The 19,221-nt window shown below is 36.3% G+C and overlaps 3 protein-coding genes and 1 non-coding gene across 5 annotated transcripts; 2 read left to right on the top strand and 2 right to left on the bottom strand.

Moving 5' to 3' along the window:
• The first annotated feature begins 2,965 nt into the window (after positions 1-2,965).
• LOC104824618 (calcium-dependent protein kinase 8) lies at positions 2,966-6,459 on the top strand. Of its 2 annotated transcripts, XM_010556719.2 has the most exons (10): positions 2,967-3,244; positions 3,377-3,453; positions 3,557-4,091; positions 4,374-4,497; positions 4,654-4,797; positions 4,907-5,059; positions 5,137-5,252; positions 5,324-5,491; positions 5,653-5,883; positions 6,030-6,459. In XM_010556719.2, the coding sequence occupies exons 3-10, from the start codon at positions 3,588-3,590 to the stop codon at positions 6,183-6,185; spliced, it is 1,596 nt and encodes a 531-aa protein (XP_010555021.1). In that variant the 5' UTR covers positions 2,967-3,244; positions 3,377-3,453; positions 3,557-3,587; the 3' UTR covers positions 6,186-6,459. The 2 variants fall into 2 exon arrangements, with proteins under 2 accessions (XP_010555022.1, XP_010555021.1); XM_010556720.2 differs by lacking the exon at positions 3,377-3,453 and having other exon boundaries at positions 2,966-3,244.
• A 155-nt stretch (positions 6,460-6,614) lies between these two features.
• Positions 6,615-8,057, bottom strand: LOC104824619 (40S ribosomal protein S2-4-like). Its single transcript, XM_010556721.2, has 2 exons — positions 7,322-8,057; positions 6,615-6,953 (listed from the first exon to the last, which is right to left on the bottom strand). The coding sequence occupies exons 1-2, from the start codon at positions 7,982-7,984 to the stop codon at positions 6,789-6,791; spliced, it is 828 nt and encodes a 275-aa protein (XP_010555023.1). The 5' UTR covers positions 7,985-8,057; the 3' UTR covers positions 6,615-6,788.
• Positions 8,058-8,591: 534 nt separating this feature from the next.
• Positions 8,592-8,663, bottom strand: TRNAW-CCA. The gene has a single exon. It is a non-coding gene; the product is annotated as a tRNA-Trp (tRNA).
• A 2,388-nt stretch (positions 8,664-11,051) lies between these two features.
• On the top strand, positions 11,052-12,066 carry LOC104824658. The gene is given in 3 exon segments (XM_010556770.1): positions 11,052-11,373; positions 11,452-11,474; positions 11,878-12,066. Coding segments are annotated over 3 exon segments (534 nt in total).
• Positions 12,067-19,221: the final 7,155 nt, after the last annotated feature.

Here is a 19,221-nt window from a genome sequence, read left to right on the forward strand (position 1 = left end):
CGGCTTTCTGTTTTCCTTGACATTTGGCAAATAACTCAATCTAATCTCCGTTTTATTTTTCTCCACTTTCATCTCAGCACATAACTCTCGAACAAGTTCACTATAGGTTACCTCACAGGGGGGGACAAAAGAATAACAATCTTTGAGTTTCCATAAACTTTCATTCCCATTGATATTCTCCGTTTTTATTCACTCTCCACCTAACATCATACAGAAAGTATACAATTGTCGATCTCTCATCTTGCCCGTCCATCGTACCTGTAGAAAGGATAAATACAAAATGCAGATCAATTAAACTATTCTGGACTCTATGACTATGTGACCATATGAATATAATACCATGTGACCATGTGAATATAATACCATGTCACCATGTGGCCATTATTACTATTCCAACTATTCTATATCATGTTACCATATGAAATTGTGACCATGTGAATTCCTCATCATGTGACCATTATTACTAATCCCACTGTTATGAATCATGTGACCATGTGACCATGTTAGTATGGTACCATGTGACCATGTGAACATAATACCATGTGACCATGTTAATATAGTACCATGTGACCATGTTAATATAGTACCATGTGACCATATAAACATAGTACCATGTGACCGTGTGAAGATAGTACCATGTCATCCTTGAATCCTATCCGAACTGTTATTCTAAACACACAGGTCTAATGTAACCATATCACTATGTGACCATGTGACTGTGTGGCCATGTCACAAACTTCTCTCTAATGTGACCCGACTTTTGTGTATAGTGATATTCTAAAAACAACATCTCAAACCCCAGATCCGACCCGGATCTATGACTATACTATAGTCCAAAGGATAAAAACTGCACAAACATCAGCAATTACAAGAAAAAAAGGTGGAAGCAACATCACTGTTCAACCAAAAAATAACAACAAACATCAATGTGCATGAAAAACAATAAGGTTTTCGCAATTGCTTACCTGTCTTCAACCTCTTAACTAATTTCACACTGATTTTGCTGGAATTTTTAACGATTTTGGATTAAAAATCGCAACATTCAGAGGAGAGAGAGCTCAGCGACGAGGGAGAGAGAAGCAGGAGAGAGAAAGCAGAATGAGAGAGGAGAGAGACAACTAAACCCTATTTTTTGGGAAAATTTTTTTATTCAAAAATTAAAAAAAAAGGGTATTTTGGTCATCACATATTATAAAGGGTATATTAGAAGTTATAATATTTTTTTTAAGGAGAGGGTATGAAAGGATGTTAATGTAGCAGATTGAGGGTATAACGGAAGTTGCCCCGTTATATATACACCTTTGAAATGATTATTTTTTTCATAAACGGAGATTCACTTGATTTTTGCCCCAATTAATTCTCTAGAATTGGAGACAACCTTTAGTGTAAATGCACCATCCTCTCCTATCTGCAGATTCAAACATGGAACCTCTAAATCAGATGGCATTTCCAACCAAAACTATTACCAATTAGCCACCACGGGTCTTTGAAATGAATTTTGTATACCAATAGTTTTTTCCATCTTTAAATTATCTTTTTTTGGTGAATTGTAAATAATATTAAAAAAATATAAATCCATGTACAAAACTGAGGTTTCTATTGAAACCCTGAATACATAGGAGTCCATTTCAAAAGGAAGAAAAACTATAAATTTATATTGTAGAAACAAATGAAAATGAAAATGAAAACAAAAGGGACAACACAATTTTAATTAAAAAATTTATAACTATTTATAATTTTCCGTATGACCGTGTGTATATATATATAGCTAGAATGGTTCAATTGATGGAATCGAATGATCCCGAAACTTTAATAAACCCCGGATTTGAAACTATGTGATTGCATATCGGGATTGAAATAAACTAGATCAAAGATTCAGAAACCAACATAGAGTCATGATCGGAAGCGTAAACGGTTACCAGTTTCTGATTTTTCATGTACCTTAACCTCTTAATTCCTTGATGGGATAAGAATCAATAACTTGTGGAGAAGAACTTGTGGAGAACTCTTAAAATTGGTTTGCCAAAAAAATATGGTGTAGAGAATGAAGAGTTGTGCATTATTTATAACCATAAGAGAAAAAAGAATGCATGAATATGCATTGACCAAGAAACCAAATGATCATTCTTTTCTCCATTAATCAATCAATTAAATGGTTATTTAATTGATCAAGACTATGCACATTCAACGTATCTTCTATCTATATGAACCAAAACCAAACCAAACTTCATATTAGTCGGTACACGTGAACCAGAGACTATAACCAAAATCGTTATTCAGTATTATCCAATTTTGCCCATCATAAAATTAGATAATAACTTACCGGTATCTACGCATATATTAAACCATATACTCGATTCAATACCGAAGTCCAATAGATTAAAATGAAAACCCGATCACATTTAATTGGAGTTAACCGACATGACAAACCTTATTCTATAATAATTATATCCGGTCTACAATAAAAGTATAAAAAAACTTACGTCAATGTCTCTATTTTTTTACATGATATTGATAACCATCATTTTAAACTAATTTCGGATATTTATGAATTTTTATTCTCATTCTAGTCATATAATCATTTGATATGGGTTATAAAATATTTGTGTTTCAAAATATAAAAAGAGAACAATGAATGGAAATTACTGAAAAGGAATTAGATCTTTTTATGTTTATAACCCACTGTTTTGATTTTACAATCAGATGTTTATCTATTAACTCAGACTTTTTAATCCGATTAATTTTCTACCAATTTTTGTTTTTACTTTTCCGTTTGAAAAAAAAAAGAGCACGGATTCTTCCACAATTTCTTAAAGGATTTTTCAAATTAACTGGAATGAAAATTAAAATATTTTATTTCATCTGCAACGGAAAGATTGGTTAATACCAACAAGCAACCATCGAGAGCTGTAATTTTTTTATTCGAAAGAATCAGAGAGAGAGAGAGAGAGAGAGAGAGAGAGAGAGAGAGAGAGAGAGAGAGAGAGACTTTTGCTTGGGCGTCATCTTTTGAATCTACAAGATAGAAAGAAAAAGAGAAACTTTGTGTTTCATGTTGGTCAGATAGAGAAAGTGGGAGACTTTAACTCTTCTTCTCTTTCTCTCTCTGCCTCTCCATTTGCTTCTCATTCCCCGTCTGCCTTCTGCATTGATTTTGTCATTACGCATTTTTGCTAATTATTCATCCGATAAAAATCTCTGTTTCCCTCTTATTCGGGTTGAGAAAGTTTCGAGGAAATCTCAGGTTAGTGGTTGAATCTTGCTGTGGTTTTTGTTCACCTAGGGTTTTCTTCTCTGTTCTTGAATCTTTTGGGGTTCTGTCTGATCTCGGGTATTTCATTCGTTATATCCAACATATTTTTTTTTATCATCCTAGGTCAAATTGGTTTCCTCTGTGCTTATGGGTTTGGTGGCAACCTAGATTTCTTGGCTGTTTACCGGAGATTAGGCGAAGTATGGAACTTTCTTTGGAGATTAGTGGTAAAGCTTGGAACTTCTGATTGGGAGATGAAATCTGTGATTGAAGTGTTCGTTTTTGGTGTTGATGAAATCTCAGGAGGCTTTTGAGAATCCTCAGATTTGATCAGATGGGGAATTGCTGTGCAAGCCCGGGTGGGAATAAACAAGGGAAACCCAAGAGCAAAAACAACCCTTTTTACAACGAAGAATACACTGCAACAAATGGACCTGGAGCTGGTTTCAGGCTCTCCGTGTTGAAAGATCCGACGGGTCATGATATATCCGGAATGTATGATCTGGGCCGCGAGCTTGGTCGTGGCGAGTTTGGTATAACTTACTTGTGTTCCGATATCAGAACAGGTGAAGAATATGCATGCAAGTCTATATCGAAGAAGAAGCTCAGGACGGCTGTGGATATAGAGGATGTGAGGAGAGAGGTAGAGATAATGAAGCATATGCCTAAACACCCGAATATTGTCACGCTGAAAGATTCTTTTGAAGATGATGACGCAGTTCATATAGTTATGGAGTTGTGCGAGGGAGGGGAACTGTTTGATCGGATTGTTGCAAGAGGCCACTATACTGAACGGGCTGCCGCTGCTGTTATGAAGACTATCGTTGAAGTTGTTCAGGTTTGTAGTTGGTTAACTTCTGCATCTACCAGTTTCTTATATATTTGTGTGTGTTCATTGAACTAGTACAGAACTGGATCAGATATTCCTAGTATTCGAATGGGTGTGTTCCGTTGTAATCAGGTTCAGGTGTTTAAGCTTCTTGCAGCTTTCCCTGTCGAAACTTGCTCCGTCTGTCTTTATGGATTGGCTTGTCCTTACTCCATAAGGCTCTTATAATAGTCACAGTTGTTATTTTTTTTTACAGTTTTCTTTAATGCTCAAATGCAATCTCTATTGCAGATGTGTCATAAGCACGGTGTCATGCACCGGGATCTTAAACCGGAGAACTTTCTCTTTGCAAATAAAAAAGAGACATCGGTTCTTAAGGCCATAGATTTTGGATTATCTATCTTCTTTAAACCCGGTATGCGAAAAATATCATTGCATTTCGTATTTAGAATTCTGTGTGGTGTTTTTTCTGTTGTCTGTAATTGTGGGCAAAGCATGAGTCATTGCATTAATCACTCATGTTTTCCCCATATTACAACTTTACTGTGTCTGAATGTGCATAACTTAACAGGTGAGCGATTTAATGAGATAGTTGGAAGCCCTTATTACATGGCACCAGAGGTGCTCCGAAGAAACTATGGTCCTGAAGTTGATGTCTGGAGTGCAGGAGTTATCCTCTACATTCTGCTTTGTGGTGTCCCGCCTTTTTGGGCCGGTTGGTCATGCTTTACCTCCCCTGCCTTGTTCATAGTTTACATCACATTTGTGTTACCTGCTTTTCTCTTCGGAGCTTCTCCTGTAATTTTTGTCCATTTTCCATGAAGAAACTGAGCAAGGGGTGGCTCAGGCGATCATTAGGTCAGTTATTGACTTTAAGAGGGATCCATGGCCGAGAGTTTCAGACAGTGCCAAAGATCTTGTGAGGAAGATGCTTGAACCTGACCCGAAAAAACGGCTTTCTGCTTCAGAAGTTCTCGGTAGGTTTCCATTTTAGCATAAGGTTTTCAGATGATTGGGTCATAAACCAATGTACTGTCCCTTTGTATATCTGCAGAACATCCATGGATACTAAACGCAAAGAAAGCTCCAAATGTCTCCCTCGGGGAGACTGTGAAAGCCAGGCTCAAACAATTTTCTGTTATGAACAAGCTCAAGAAACGAGCTTTACGGGTACTGTTCAATTTGTTATTTGCTTGCAGCTCTTCCTTCAGCGTTTGATCTTCTTCTTTTTCTACTTTTAGGTGATAGCGGAGCATTTATCGGTGGAGGAAGTTGCGGGCATAAAAGAAGCATTTGACATGATGGACACAAACAAGAAGGGGAAGATAAACCTCGATGAGCTTAGAAATGGACTTCAAAAACTCGGTCAACAAATCCCCGATGCAGATGTTCAGATTCTGATGGAATCCGTGAGGATTATTTCTTTTCAAAATCTGAAAATTTCTTTTGTTCAAGATTTCCAAACATCGAATTTGTTAAGGCTATTAAAATTTTTTTTATCCTTCAACCAAGCAATAGACACAAGAAGGCGGAAGATACAAACAGTTAGCTTGAAATGTTTTTGATGCAGGCTGATGTAGATGGGGATGGTACATTGAACTATGCTGAGTTTGTAGCAGTCTCAGTGCACCTTAAGAAGATGGCCAACGATGAGCATTTGCATAAAGCTTTCAACTTTTTCGATCAGAACCAGAGCGGTTATATAGAGATCGAAGAGCTTCATGAGGCATTGAATGACGAGGTGGATACTAGCAGTGAGGAAGTTGTCAGTGCCATTATGCAAGATGTGGATACTGACAAGGTTAGAACCCCTGAGATATATGGTTTTCGACCCGTCTTAGATAGTCTCATCAGTGTAACCCTTGAATTGTGTTTTGTTTGTGGGATTCTTGTCCAAAAGGGTAAAGTCGGGTTTTTCTGAACTAAGGTACATTTTTTCATGGTTAGGACGGGCGGATAAGCTACGAAGAGTTTGCAGCTATGATGAAGGCGGGGACGGACTGGAGGAAAGCGTCGCGTCAGTATTCCCGGGAAAGATTCAACAGTTTGAGCCTCAAGTTGATGAGGGAGGGTTCTTTGCAGTTAGCAGGAAGCACCAACTGAAGATTGAGTCTTGAAGATTTGTGTTCTTGAGAATGATCTCTATCAAATAAGCATATTACGATGATGATACATTGGTCTTTGTTTGAAATGAAACGCTTAGGGTTTTAGATAGGGGTTTTAGGGTTTCGATTGGTTTAGCATTCTTCCACACCCATGTCAAGATATTTTTTGGGTGAAATCAAGTGTTTTCTTCCATAGTATAACAGTTCAAGAACAGTGTAACCCATTGCTGTTCCAGGGGATGAATGATGATGATAATGCTTCTTTGCAGCTATTCATTTACCAGCTCAAGAACTGTGTAACAGCCTTCAAATGCATGGCTGTTACATTTGCAAAGATCAAACTAATGTATAATCTACTATAACGAATGCTTCCACCAATTTTGTCAATTTTTGGAATTTTCACTACTTAAAGCCACAGTGTATCCAGTGAACCAAGAACACTCGCCTAAATCTTGACATGAATGACCATATCCAGTGAGGGAAAAGAAAACCCATGCAATGTGAAACAGATCCAATACCAAAACGGATCAAAGTGACAAATTGGACAAAAGAAGAAAAGGGGATACTGAAAACAAAACTAGAACGGATGATATCAGAGGATTTAGGAGGGTGGGACGTTGTCGAGGTCCTCGTGGATGATAGCTTTGGAGATGGGTTTAGCCAACAAGTCGGTGTATTCTTGCACGGGCGACTTTGTGAAACGAGTCTCTTTCCAGAATTCGGGTGTCAAGAACCCGTACGTTTTCATCAGACATTCAAAGGTTGCCTGCCAATATGAAACATTTGTGTCAATTCTCTATGGAGAAAGAACAAACATGAGAGATGTTGCAGTGTTTTAACTTGTGCATACAAACAAATTTAAGATTATCCACAGAACATGGCGTCATGTAGAAATCCAAGAAAGGAATCAAACATATGTAACTAATTCAGATTCAAACATAAGTTAATTTCTTCATGGACATGTTATCAGCGTTAACTGCAATTCCAAAAGACCGGCACCGTTATGCAAACACATACAAAGATTAACCCATCACTATATGCAAACATGAATTCCTCTCCAATGACAAACGGAGGATAAAGCACAATACAAACACAATACGTATGCGACAAAATAAACCAAGTAAAAGATGATACCTTGACAAAATTTCCAAGGGTTTTCGTGGATCCTCTGGAAGATGTAAACACGTCATCGATCCCAGCGAACTGAAGAACCTTCTTCGGAACCCTAGCAGCGACAATTCCGGCTCCTCTCGGCGCCGGAACCATCCTAACCGTCACCGACCCGCATTTTCCGGTGACCTTGCAGGGTACGGTGTGAGGTTTTCCAATCTTGTTTCCCCAGTACCCTCTCCTCACAGGAATCACGGAGAGCTTAGCCAATACGATCGCGCCACGAATCGCGGTCGCGACCTCCTTCGCGCACTTCACGCCGAGACCCACGTGACCGTTCCCGTCTCCCACGACGACGAAGGCCTTGAAACGGGTTCTCTGACCCGCCCGAGTCTGCTTCTGAACAGGCGTGATCTTCATCACCTCGTCTTTCAGAGAGGGACCGATGAGGAGATCAACGATCTGGTACTCCTTGATGGGGAGAGAATGGAGATAGATCTGCTCAATAGAACGGATTTTTCCCTCTCGGACAAGACGGCCGAGCTTCGTCACGGGAACCCACTTCTCCTCCTCGTCCTTCCTCGCACGGCGACGACCGCCGCGTCCACCACGTCCACCGCCAAAACCACGGCGGAATCCTCCTCTCTCCGGAGCTGTGGATGCTGGTGCTGCTCCTGCTTCTGCCATGGTTCCTTCCGGTGGTTTCTAGAGTTTTCAGAGAAGAAAGCTCGCGTTTTCGGCAGTGGCTACAGAAGAAGGAAGCGAGAACGTGGGGGTTTTGTATGCGAGGGGTTGAGGAATTAGGGTTTTCTTAATGGGCCTTCATAAAAATTAACCAGTTTGGGCCTTTAATTAAAACTGACTCAAAAAGAAGCCCAATAAATAGGTGTTGAACAAAAAGCTCCCTGGAGTTAATCATGTTATCATTACTTGCGGGAATCTTCACTTTGAAGCATTTAGTTTCAGTTTATCAGGAGATTATTAACTATTAAGCTAAAATTAAGAGGAGAAATCAGCTTAAAAAAAATTATTCCAGTGGTAAGTCTGACATCAGCAATTACGTAATTACATATCGTCTGACATGGAAGCGGAATCGCGAAAGCAAGTGTTGGGATGAAAATCGGAGATACGAATACCAAAAACCTCTTCGCACAGAGACATGGAAGCAGAGCAGAACTAAAAAAATTAATCAGTAGCTGTGGACAAGAAGAAATCCGCCATGGAAACTGAACGAGCAATGAAAAAACCCTAACCAAAAAACAAACAAAAAAGAGGGGATGGTGATCGGGGATTTTGAACCCGACGTGAATCGAACACGCAACCTTCTGATCTGGAGTCAGACGCGCTACCATTGCGCCACGGATCCCTTGTGTTCACACATTTTATTTATTCATATCTTTTTATTTTAAAAACCATTTTTTTTAACCATAAACTAGGAGCAGCAAACCATTTCCAAAAGTATAATTTTTTTTCTAAAATATGGAGAGTTTCTTTAGGCGATGTATGCATTGCCTGGATGAACTGAAAATTTGATTTCTTGATTATTCATTCAGTAGGAAGAAGTTGAAAGTGAAGATTTTAGGACTTTTTATTAGAATTTTTAAATTAAAACTATGAAAAAAAAACTATTTTTATTTTTATAAAATTAAAACTATGAAACAACAAAAATTTATTAATCCCACAACTTCTAAGGGGTCCACCTATTTTCTAAACAAAACCAATTTAAACAAAGAAAGTCCAATTTAAATATCTTCCTTCGCAAATTAAAAATGACGACGTTTCCATGCTTAATTTTGAACATTTTCCATAACGCGCTTCTCTCTCTCAACTTTCGACTTGTTTCCCTCCTCATCTCTATGTGCTTCTCTTGTAGCACTCTTCTTCCTCCTCTCTCGCTCGACTCCTTCCCAAATCTCCGTACCGGTGAGATTTCTCTCGTCAGATATCCGATTTCATCTTGATGTGTACCATAGCAGTGTTTACTATAATTTGAGTTTATTCTCCATTACACCCCCAATTCGTTTGCCGCCATCATATTTCCCGATCTAATTAGTCTGTTTATGTCGCTATTTCTGTTTTGCCCCCTTTTTTTGTATTTGATCCTAGAGGGTTTTTGGTATTTGGGGAAACTACTTTGGCTATTGAGATTTCTTCCTTCGCTACCAACCAACAATTGGTCTTAGCTGTGTAATTGTTGGGGGATTAGCGTGTTTAAGTGCTACGTAGTCATGCGTGTCGAAGTTCGTAAGCTATAGATTTTTTGTTTTTGTTATTTATGACTGACCCGTGACAATGAGGGTAATCTTGTTCTTGTAGAATTTACCATTCAAGTGTTGGACATTACTGAAGAGAAGGATATGGCGAGCACAATCAGTCGTGGGTATTGAAAAATAAAATGCGGAAATTAAAAAGAGAGAAAAGAAGAAAAAAATAAAACAAAGAACACTTTTATTACTACATCTCTTCTTCTTGTTACATTACAATGAAAATAATCCATACATTTATATGAAAAGTTATTGAAAGAAACAAGAAAATAAAGATACGAAAGAAACAAATAAGACAAAATATAATTGACACGATATATATTTTATTCTTAATTGATATTATATCTTTAATTATTATCAATCATATCAAATCTTCATATTTTGTTTCTATTTCAACATTCCCCTCAAGATTGATTTTGAAAGAATTCAAAAATCAATCTTGAAGATAAAACAAAATGATGAAAAACTTCATTGTTATTCGAACAATCCACAGACACCAAATTTCATTCGTTTAGAGAGTACTAACCTTTTTCAAATCACTTCGTTTGACTTTAAAGTTCTAGCTTTAACTCTTTTTGTCATAGCATCTTGCTTGATCTTAGAGTTTTTAGCTTTGACTTCTTTCTGTCTCAGCACATCGTTTGAATTTGGTTTTTTTACTCCCCTTTGAACGATTTGGATATATGAACATCCCAAATGCAAAAGAAAGAAGAGATTAGAAAATTAGAAAAAGAGAAACATATAGTTCAGATCGCAACGCTACTCTGATATCATATTGAAAAATAAAATGCGGAAATTAAAAAGAGAGAAAAGAAGAAAAAAATAAAACAAAGAATAATTTTATTACTACATCTCTTCTTCTTGTTACATTACAATGAAAATAATTCATACATTTATAGAAAAAGTTATTGAAAGAAACAATGAAATAAAGATACGAAAGAAACAAATAAGGCAAAATATAATTGACACGATATATATTTTATTCTTAATTGATATTATATCTTTAATTATTATCAATCATATCAAATCTCCATATTTTGTTTCTATTTCAACAGTGGGCAGGTGATTTTTTAGAACAAAAATGTCCACGCTCATGGCAAGAGTAATGTTCCTTGTTCCTCTTATAGATTCTCACTTTTCTTCAAAATATTTCATTTTTGAAGGATTTTGATGTTGTGTGGGTTTTGTGGCTCTGGTTTTTTTCATGTGGTGTTTCTCGGGATAGCCTATTTTGGATGAATCCGTGTTATATGATTAGAGAACAAGATAGAAAGGAATAAAGAAGTGTGAATATTTCTGTCTCCCCTTTTGAATCTACGTGAGATTTTGATTTTTGGTTGTCCGCATTCTTCATCTGTTGCCTGTTTTGTGTGGATATGGTGTTCTTCCACATAAAGACTTTAATTTTTCCCATGGAGCAGCAATCCTGTATGTTTTGGGCAAAAAACATATTCATGTTTCTGGAATCCTTTGGTGAAATTCCGTTTGATATGGTGGCATTCTTTGTATCTTCTAACGTTGTTATTCGGTTGGTTTACCGTATAAAAGCTGTTGATGTTACTAAGAGTAAAAGTTCTATAGTGGCTCCAAAGAAAAATGAGGCTGGTCTCGGAAGCCGCACGGCTCTTAATGATATTACAAATAAATCAAAGTATCAACTTCAACCTCGAGCTCAAGCTTCATCGAAGAAGAACATTATTGAGGATCTTGACATATCCAAGGAAGGTTTCTTGCATGATCACCGTAAATGCGTTGAAGAATAAGACAAACAATGAGACAATTACTTCTCGGATCTCATTCTTTATGGACAAGGTAACCGGTTAGATATCCCTTAGAATATGATAAAAATACATTATGTATTGTTTATCTATGTATACTCTTCTCTTGCAGATTCCGTTGAAAAGGAAAATATTGTTGAGTACAAATTAAAAAAAGGTACATTCTAATATTCATGCCTCTAGTCTATGTAGATTCCTTATAATTATGTAAGAGACACCAACCGAAATTTCATTTTTCTAAACTTCAACCATAGATCAGTGGAAAACCGAGCGTAAACAACCTCGAACATTACGACTTTAAGACGGAATCAGAAGTCAGAAAGAGTGGAAGATATAGGAAATGATATAGGAAATGACATGAAACAATACAAAGGGGAGATAACATAGGTCCAGTGAGTGAGTTCAATCTTTGGTTGATTTCAGATAAATAATAAGTCTCTGAATAAGAAGCAACTTAATGTTTTAATATACTGATCACAACACTCTTTGTTTGTTTGCTCTTAAGTTTCTGAACTCTGTTACTTTTTTTACATATTAGATGGATGATGATAAGGACAATCACAACCGGGATGAAGTAGAAGAGATACCGATGACCGGAATTTCTGATTGGCTGGAACGTTCATGGTGCTCATCGCCATGCTCGCCCATGTCTTTACCTTCATCGCCTCTGTCTTGGCATTTCAAAACAATAGAATTCAAGCGCAAGGAAGAAAACGATCCCATCTGAAACTAACTCTTCTAGGGCATATAGTGTTGTTGGGCAAGTTGGGTCAGAAGATTCAAAGAAATGTTATTACAGTATGGTTTTCGGGTATTAAGTTAGAGTTTTGTCATTGCAGCAGACACTTCGCTGTCCTCGGTTTTAATGTTTCTGGTTCTCCTAAGATTCCATGAAATTTTCAGTTTGTGACAGAACATAATGAAAGGTACCAGATTGTAGAACAATAGGAAAAAACACAAAGCTATAAACCAAAATATACAAACCAAAATATACAACTCTAGCTCCTTCACGTGAAGTATATACCAGATTTCAACACCCTTTTCATTCATAGATTCCATATATTGCTAGTACTCGTGAATACCAAAACATACGTAATATATCTCGCTCAACCAGTTGCTGCAACTGACATTCACCACCATTTTATTATTATTACCATATCTTCCAAATTCCGCATGTCTTTAAAGATTAATTCGATATCAATAGATAGACATCAAATTACCTTTTGAAAGTTGGCACAAGCCGGAAGATGTTGAGTGCACTAAGTTTGAACAAGACAACAAAAAGCATTAAAAACGTGTTGTTATTTTTAGAGCAAATGAATGGGTTTTATAATCTCTCAAAGGTTTGGTCACGTGTATTACTAATATGGTGGTGGAGGAGCAAATACCAACGGGAAAAATTGCAAAAATAACCGTAAATGTCGATTTGTACTTCACCGTATGACCTTCTAGGGTTAGGTTTTTAGAAAAAAAACAAAAATGCTGAAAAGACCGATTTAACCATTATGAAATTGAAGATGTGTCACTTTTATGTGAACCAACGGAAAACTTTTGGAGTGAAAAACTTATACTTTCACTTTTCCCAAAAATTTAAAACGCACAAACATTTTCTGATTTTTTTCTTCTCCCAAAGAGATTTCATTGTAATTCTATTAACAATTTTATTAGTTTTCTTGTTATACTTGTCAGATTTCTATATATGACGAGATCTGACACTCCAAAGTTGAAGAATTTGAAAATGTATGGAAAGTGTTCGATAAAAATCCTCAGAGAAATTTTGGCTCTTAAAACATCATACTGGTTATGTCGGTCAGACTTTGGTCATATGGTCAGAATTTGGTCAGACGGTCAGACTTTGGGTTAAGTTGATAGATTTTTTTACACATGGAATTAGATCACCAAAACAATGAAAATGTGTTTTTATAACCCTTAAACAACTTTTTGAATTGTTTAAATTTAATTTAGGTCTTTATTTTTCATGTACAAATGGTCATACCGACCAGACTTTGATCATACGATCAGACTTAGGTCATATAGTTAGACTTTGGTCAGACCATCAGACTTGTTGAAAATTGATGAATTTGTCATTTTAAAGGTCTTAATATGGTAATAATCATCCCATATAACAAATTTTTCAAGTCTAAATTGGTCATACGGTAAGACTTTGGTCAAACAATTACATGATCAGACGGTAACATATTAAATTTTTGAATCGTTTAAATTTAATTTAATTTAGACTTTCATTTTTGTGTCTAAATGGACAGAAGGTCATACTATGATCATACACATATGGAACTTTTCGAATCGTTTAAATTTAATTTAGACCTTTCATTTTCGTGTTCAAATAGTCAGACGATCATACATTGGCCAGACGGTCATACTCGTTTGAAATTGATGCAATAGTATTCTTATAACCCCTATACAACTTTTTGAATCATTTAAATTTAATTTAGTCCTTTCTTTTTTGATACAATTGATTTATGTTGGGAGATTTTTTTTCATATGAAATTAGAACTCCAAAGCGCAGTAGTATTCTTACAACCCTATACAACTTTTTGAACTGTTTAAATTTAATTTACGCATTTCTTTTTCGTATCCAAATGGTCATACGGTCATACCTTGGTCAGACGGTCAGACATGTTCGAAATTGCACAATTCATCGTTTTAAAAGTGTTAACATCGTAATAATCATATCGTATGAAAGATTTCTCAAGTTAAAATTGGTCGTAGCAATATGGATTGAGCACCTTTTTTGAATGTCAATGTAACTCTTTCCAAAAAAGATCTAAAGTACTAGTAGTGTTTGTGTAACACATTGGATACAATTGACTTAATGTTCTTATAACCCTATACAACTTTTTGAAATTGTTTAAATTTAATTTACGCCTTTCTTTTTCGTACTCAAATGGTCATACGGTCAGATGGTCATACATTGGTCAAACGGTCATACCTGTTCGAAATTGCACGATTCATCGTTTTAAAAGTGTTACCATCGTAATAATCATATCGTATGACAAATTTCTCAAGTTAAAATTGGTCGTAACAATACGGATTGAACACCTTTTTTTATGTCAATATAACTCTTTCAAAAGAAGACCTAAAATATTAGTAGTGTTTGTGTAACACATTGGATACAATTGACTTATGTTGGGAGATTTTTTTTCATGTGAAATTATAACTCAAAAACGATGCAGTAGTATTTTTATAACTCCTATACAACTTTTTAAATAGTTTAAATTTAATTTAGACATTTCTTTTTCATACCCAAATGGTCATACGGTCATATCTTGGTCAGACGGTCAGACCTGTTCGAAATTGTACGATTCATCATTTTAAAAGTGTTAACATCATAATAATCATATCATATGATAGATTTCTCAAATTGAAATTCGTCGTAGCAATACGAATTGATCACCTTTTTTGGATGTCAATGTAACTATTTCCAAAGAAGATCTAAAGTACTAGTAGTGTTTGTGTAACACATTGGATACAATTGACTTATGTTGGGAGATTTTTTTTTTCAAGTGAAATTATAACTCAAAAACGATGCACTAATATTTTTATAACCCCTATACAACTTTTAAAATAGTTTAAATTTAATTTAGACCTTTCTTTTTCGTACCCAAATGGTCAGACGGTCATACGGTCAGACGGTCAGACGGTCAGACCTGTTCGAAATTATACGATTCATCGTTTTAAAAGTGTTAACATCATAATAATCATATCGTATGATAGATTTCTCAAATTGAAATTGGTCGTAGCAATACGGATTGATAACCTTTTTTGGATGTCAATGTAACTATTTCCAAAGAAGACCTAAAGTACTAGTAGTGTTTGTGTAACACATTGGATACAATTGACTTATGTTGGGAGTTTTTTTTTTCACGTGAAATTATAACTCAAAAACGATGCAGTAATATTTTTATAACACCTATACAACTTTTTCAATAGTTTAAATTTAATTTAGACCTTTCTTTTTCGTACCCAAATGGTCAGACGGTCATACGGTCATACCTTGATCAGACGGTCAGACCTGTTCGAAATTGTACGATTCATCGTTTTAAAAGTGTTAACATCATAATAATCATATCATATCATAAATTTAATGAGTATGATCAGTTTGACCACTTTGATAATTATGACCAACGTTACCAATTTTGCGAGTATAACCAGTTTAACCAATTTGACAAGTATGACGAACAGGTCTAGTTTGTTCGACATATGCGGAACTACTTTGATAATATTTTCATTTTAAAAAAATATTTCAACTCTATCTCTCTCCTCTTCCACAATGTGCAGAAACACCGAAGCTTACAGGGAAAAAATACATAAATTCGACCGTATTGATGATAGAAAAGAAAATATGCATGTTTGCAGCTTAAGCACATGCATGCAATAAGGATAAGGCCTATTTGTAGAGATAGAGGATCATCATCATGTATAAAACCCTGCAAACAGATGAATTTTGATTTTAGTATTCGATATTCTATTCATATTTTAACTTTCTGATTAGTGATTTATATCGCTTTACTCCAACAATGGTGACAACACCTCTTTATAACCGACAAAGTTTCTGGTAGAGTGACACATCAACCACATGTAAGGAAAATTGACTCCTCATGAGATTACGAGCGCCTTCTCCCACCAAACTAGTATGTGGGGCGAGGTCTAGTCCTCATGAACCTTAGAAAGGATTTCATTGGGCTTATCATGGACGTGTTCTATTAAAAGCTAGCTTGTTGGGGAAGGGTTAAATCTTTTCTAAGGTCCATGGGTAGGGCCGGGGTAGAACTACCCAAAAGGTTGGGGAGGGTGCCCATAGTCGATGCGGGACTTAAACAGTTTCTTCACAATGTCTTTTGAACATGCCCTTCAACTCCTGTGACACCCCACCATCGATTATGTATATAGTTAATCTAAACGGAACCTGTCAAATCAGGACAAAGCTGAATACATTAGAACCTCAAATAAAAATATTTAACTAAAGAAAGGAAAGCAGAGGGCATAAAACATGCTCGTTCAAGAGCCTTGGGCATTAATCCTTGTTCAAAGGCAATTCCGAGATCTATGTGAACAACTTTGGACGGGGCTTGGTGAATTAAGATATTCATGGCACGGCGGTCCCCAAGATGAACGATGTAATTTGGGACCAATGATGACAAAAATAAGTAATGTTTGACCAGGTCAGGACATTTTTCTTAGTCTCCAGTGAGGCAGTAGTACTAATAAAAATGGTAAACACGTTAGATCAAGATGTGGACATTACAAGTAAATTGATCAAGCAACCACAAATTTCTTACAGCATCTTGTGTGAGGTTATCATTGCCAAATTTTTAAAGTTGTTTATACTTATGGACATCAAAGCATTCAACAACTTTTGGTGCATTTATCTCCCTAATCACTCTGCACGTCAAAGATACATTAAGGGAATGAGCATTCATTGTACTGACAGCTACAATCAATAGGAATTGTAGCATTCACTACAGGTACCTAAACAAAAACAAAACAGAAAGTAATTCAGAGGTAGACAAAAATAATAATGGCATAACCGAAAAGTTGCATGCTTACATCTTACTGTTACCTTTTACTGGTATCCTGCAAAGAAAGAGTTCAAACTATGCTTCAGAAGATGTTCTTTGGGCTCATCAAAAAGGAAAACAAATACTACTTCTAAAGAATTATCAAACCTCTGTCCTTGTTTCGAGCTCGGCAAGCTCCCAAATATAGTATTCCACCATTTGTTTCATCTGACAAAAAATATGAGCTGATAAGAGACAAGTTATAAAATGATCCTACCGCATAAGCATACACAAAAAGATAACTTGTCCAATGATAGGCCAATGACAATGTGAGAGCCCTTGCAAGTTATTTTATGCTGCAAACTTTTTATCCATAGCAACCACAAAGGAGTTTCTACTGTGTTGGTTATCCTTGACACATTCACCATTAGCCAAAGCCAGAAGCTGGAAGCAGAAGCAAAAGCTTTTTCGGTCAAGAAAGTATCTTTAGAAAAAGATAAACAAATAGTCGGGTTCCCAAAGATGTACTTCTAAGGGCATGCTACACAACACAACATGAGTTGCCTCCATTTTCATTTCAGTTTATTTGAGAAGATTAGAGCCAACATAAGTAATTGAAATGAAGACTTAAATCCATGGAGTTCTAATGATTGATGTGCAAGAGAAAGTGAACAGGAAAACCAAAAAAAATAAGAAATGACAATATTCATAAGAACCAATGGCAATTTTCTGACAAGTGAAACCAAAACAAGCTGCAAGTGGTGGATTACGGTCACAGAAGTTAGCAAGAAACTTTAATATTAACTTGTTGTTTACCTGACAACTACGAGAACATAACTTGCTGTCCCAATGCAGATAAAAATGGAAATAAAAAAATTGAAACCACTTTGTAGTTAAGTACCTGATCAATGGTGTTCAATATGTTATCTATGATACTTTTGTGGGAGGAGAGATGGAACCACATCAACAGTAATCGAAATACCCGTAGAAGAAAGTATCAGCTCCATGACTCAAGCTACTTTTCAACAACATAATAAAACACACCACATCTAGATTAAATCTCTCAACTTCACGATGCTCTTAGAAGGCAAAGACAGATATTGGAAATAACTTTCTTAGATATTGTCAGTGGATAAAGTTAGAACTTAGAACATGAATCCCATCAGAATGTAACCAGATATGAGTAGCATACATGATCTGAAAGATTAATCTATCACAAAATTGAAGCGTTATAGTAGATTTCCTAAAACCTAGTGGAAACTCGAACTCAAACAAACTGCAATAGAAATCAATATTTACACAAAGTACAAGAGCTAATTGAACATGGAGCAATTATAAAACTGCATTCAGAAACGCTAAAAATCAACAAACGAGGAATAACTATACAAGCAAAAACCTGATTCAGATGTCTACAAGAATCAAGGGATCGCAAAGAAGCTATGTTGGACAAATGAAATAACCACTTAATGGAATCCACAGCCACATCCACCCATGAGTGGAAGTGATGGAGGATATAGCTGCCTGCCACAAAGGATAGTTAACTTCAAACTATACTAATATGAGGTTGGAAAGTGAAAACAAAATAGGTAACACAAATAGTATGATTGGTCAATCCTATCATAAGTGATGAGGACCTCGGAATCTCGAGCGATGCATCAAACTATATCTTTGAGATAAAAGAACGCATGGAGCTAATGATAGCTTGGAGAGGGAGCATGGACGAAAGCTTGGAACCTACGAAACTTGGAGCTCAACCGGATCGCATGGAGCTAGGAGCTCAACCGGAGAATGACGTCCCACCCGATCACAAGGAGATCATCATCCGAGATGAGTCACGACTGGCTGTACAAAATCCAAAGGATGCACTCTTCTATTCTCGGCCCAAGCCATCCCTTACTCGTGCTAAAGTTCTAGCCCTTCGTCTCACTTTCATCGCTACCATCAATCGATCATTATGCGGTCTACGGAATGAAGACATTTACATCCCGTTTCTCGGATCAAGCAAGGCACGAAATATCCCCATATTACAAGCCTAAGTTACTTCATTCTCAAGTCATTCAAGCAAATGAAGCTTCTTGGACAGCAAGGCATTTCCCAACAGCTAGTTTCTTCCCAACCACCTTATTTAATGCTAAGGTTCCTACCCCTCTTGCATGTAGACTTGCATTAATGTAATTCTAGATGTTGCTACCTACCTAGTCCTCTATAAATATGTTGTAAGAACTAATTTGAGATCAGATTTGATGAATGAAAAGAGTTTATTTTCGAGCTAAAGCTTGCTCTCCTTCGGTTGGTCCGAAGTTCCTCTCTTGGTGTGTCCGAGAGATTGTCTTGGTTTGTCCGAGGCCTTATGATAACACGTA

The sequence above is a fragment of the Tarenaya hassleriana genome, unplaced genomic scaffold (assembly GCF_000463585.1).
Source record: "Tarenaya hassleriana unplaced genomic scaffold, ASM46358v1 Cleome40, whole genome shotgun sequence".
Classification (NCBI taxonomy): Eukaryota; Viridiplantae; Streptophyta; class Magnoliopsida; order Brassicales; family Cleomaceae; genus Tarenaya; species Tarenaya hassleriana.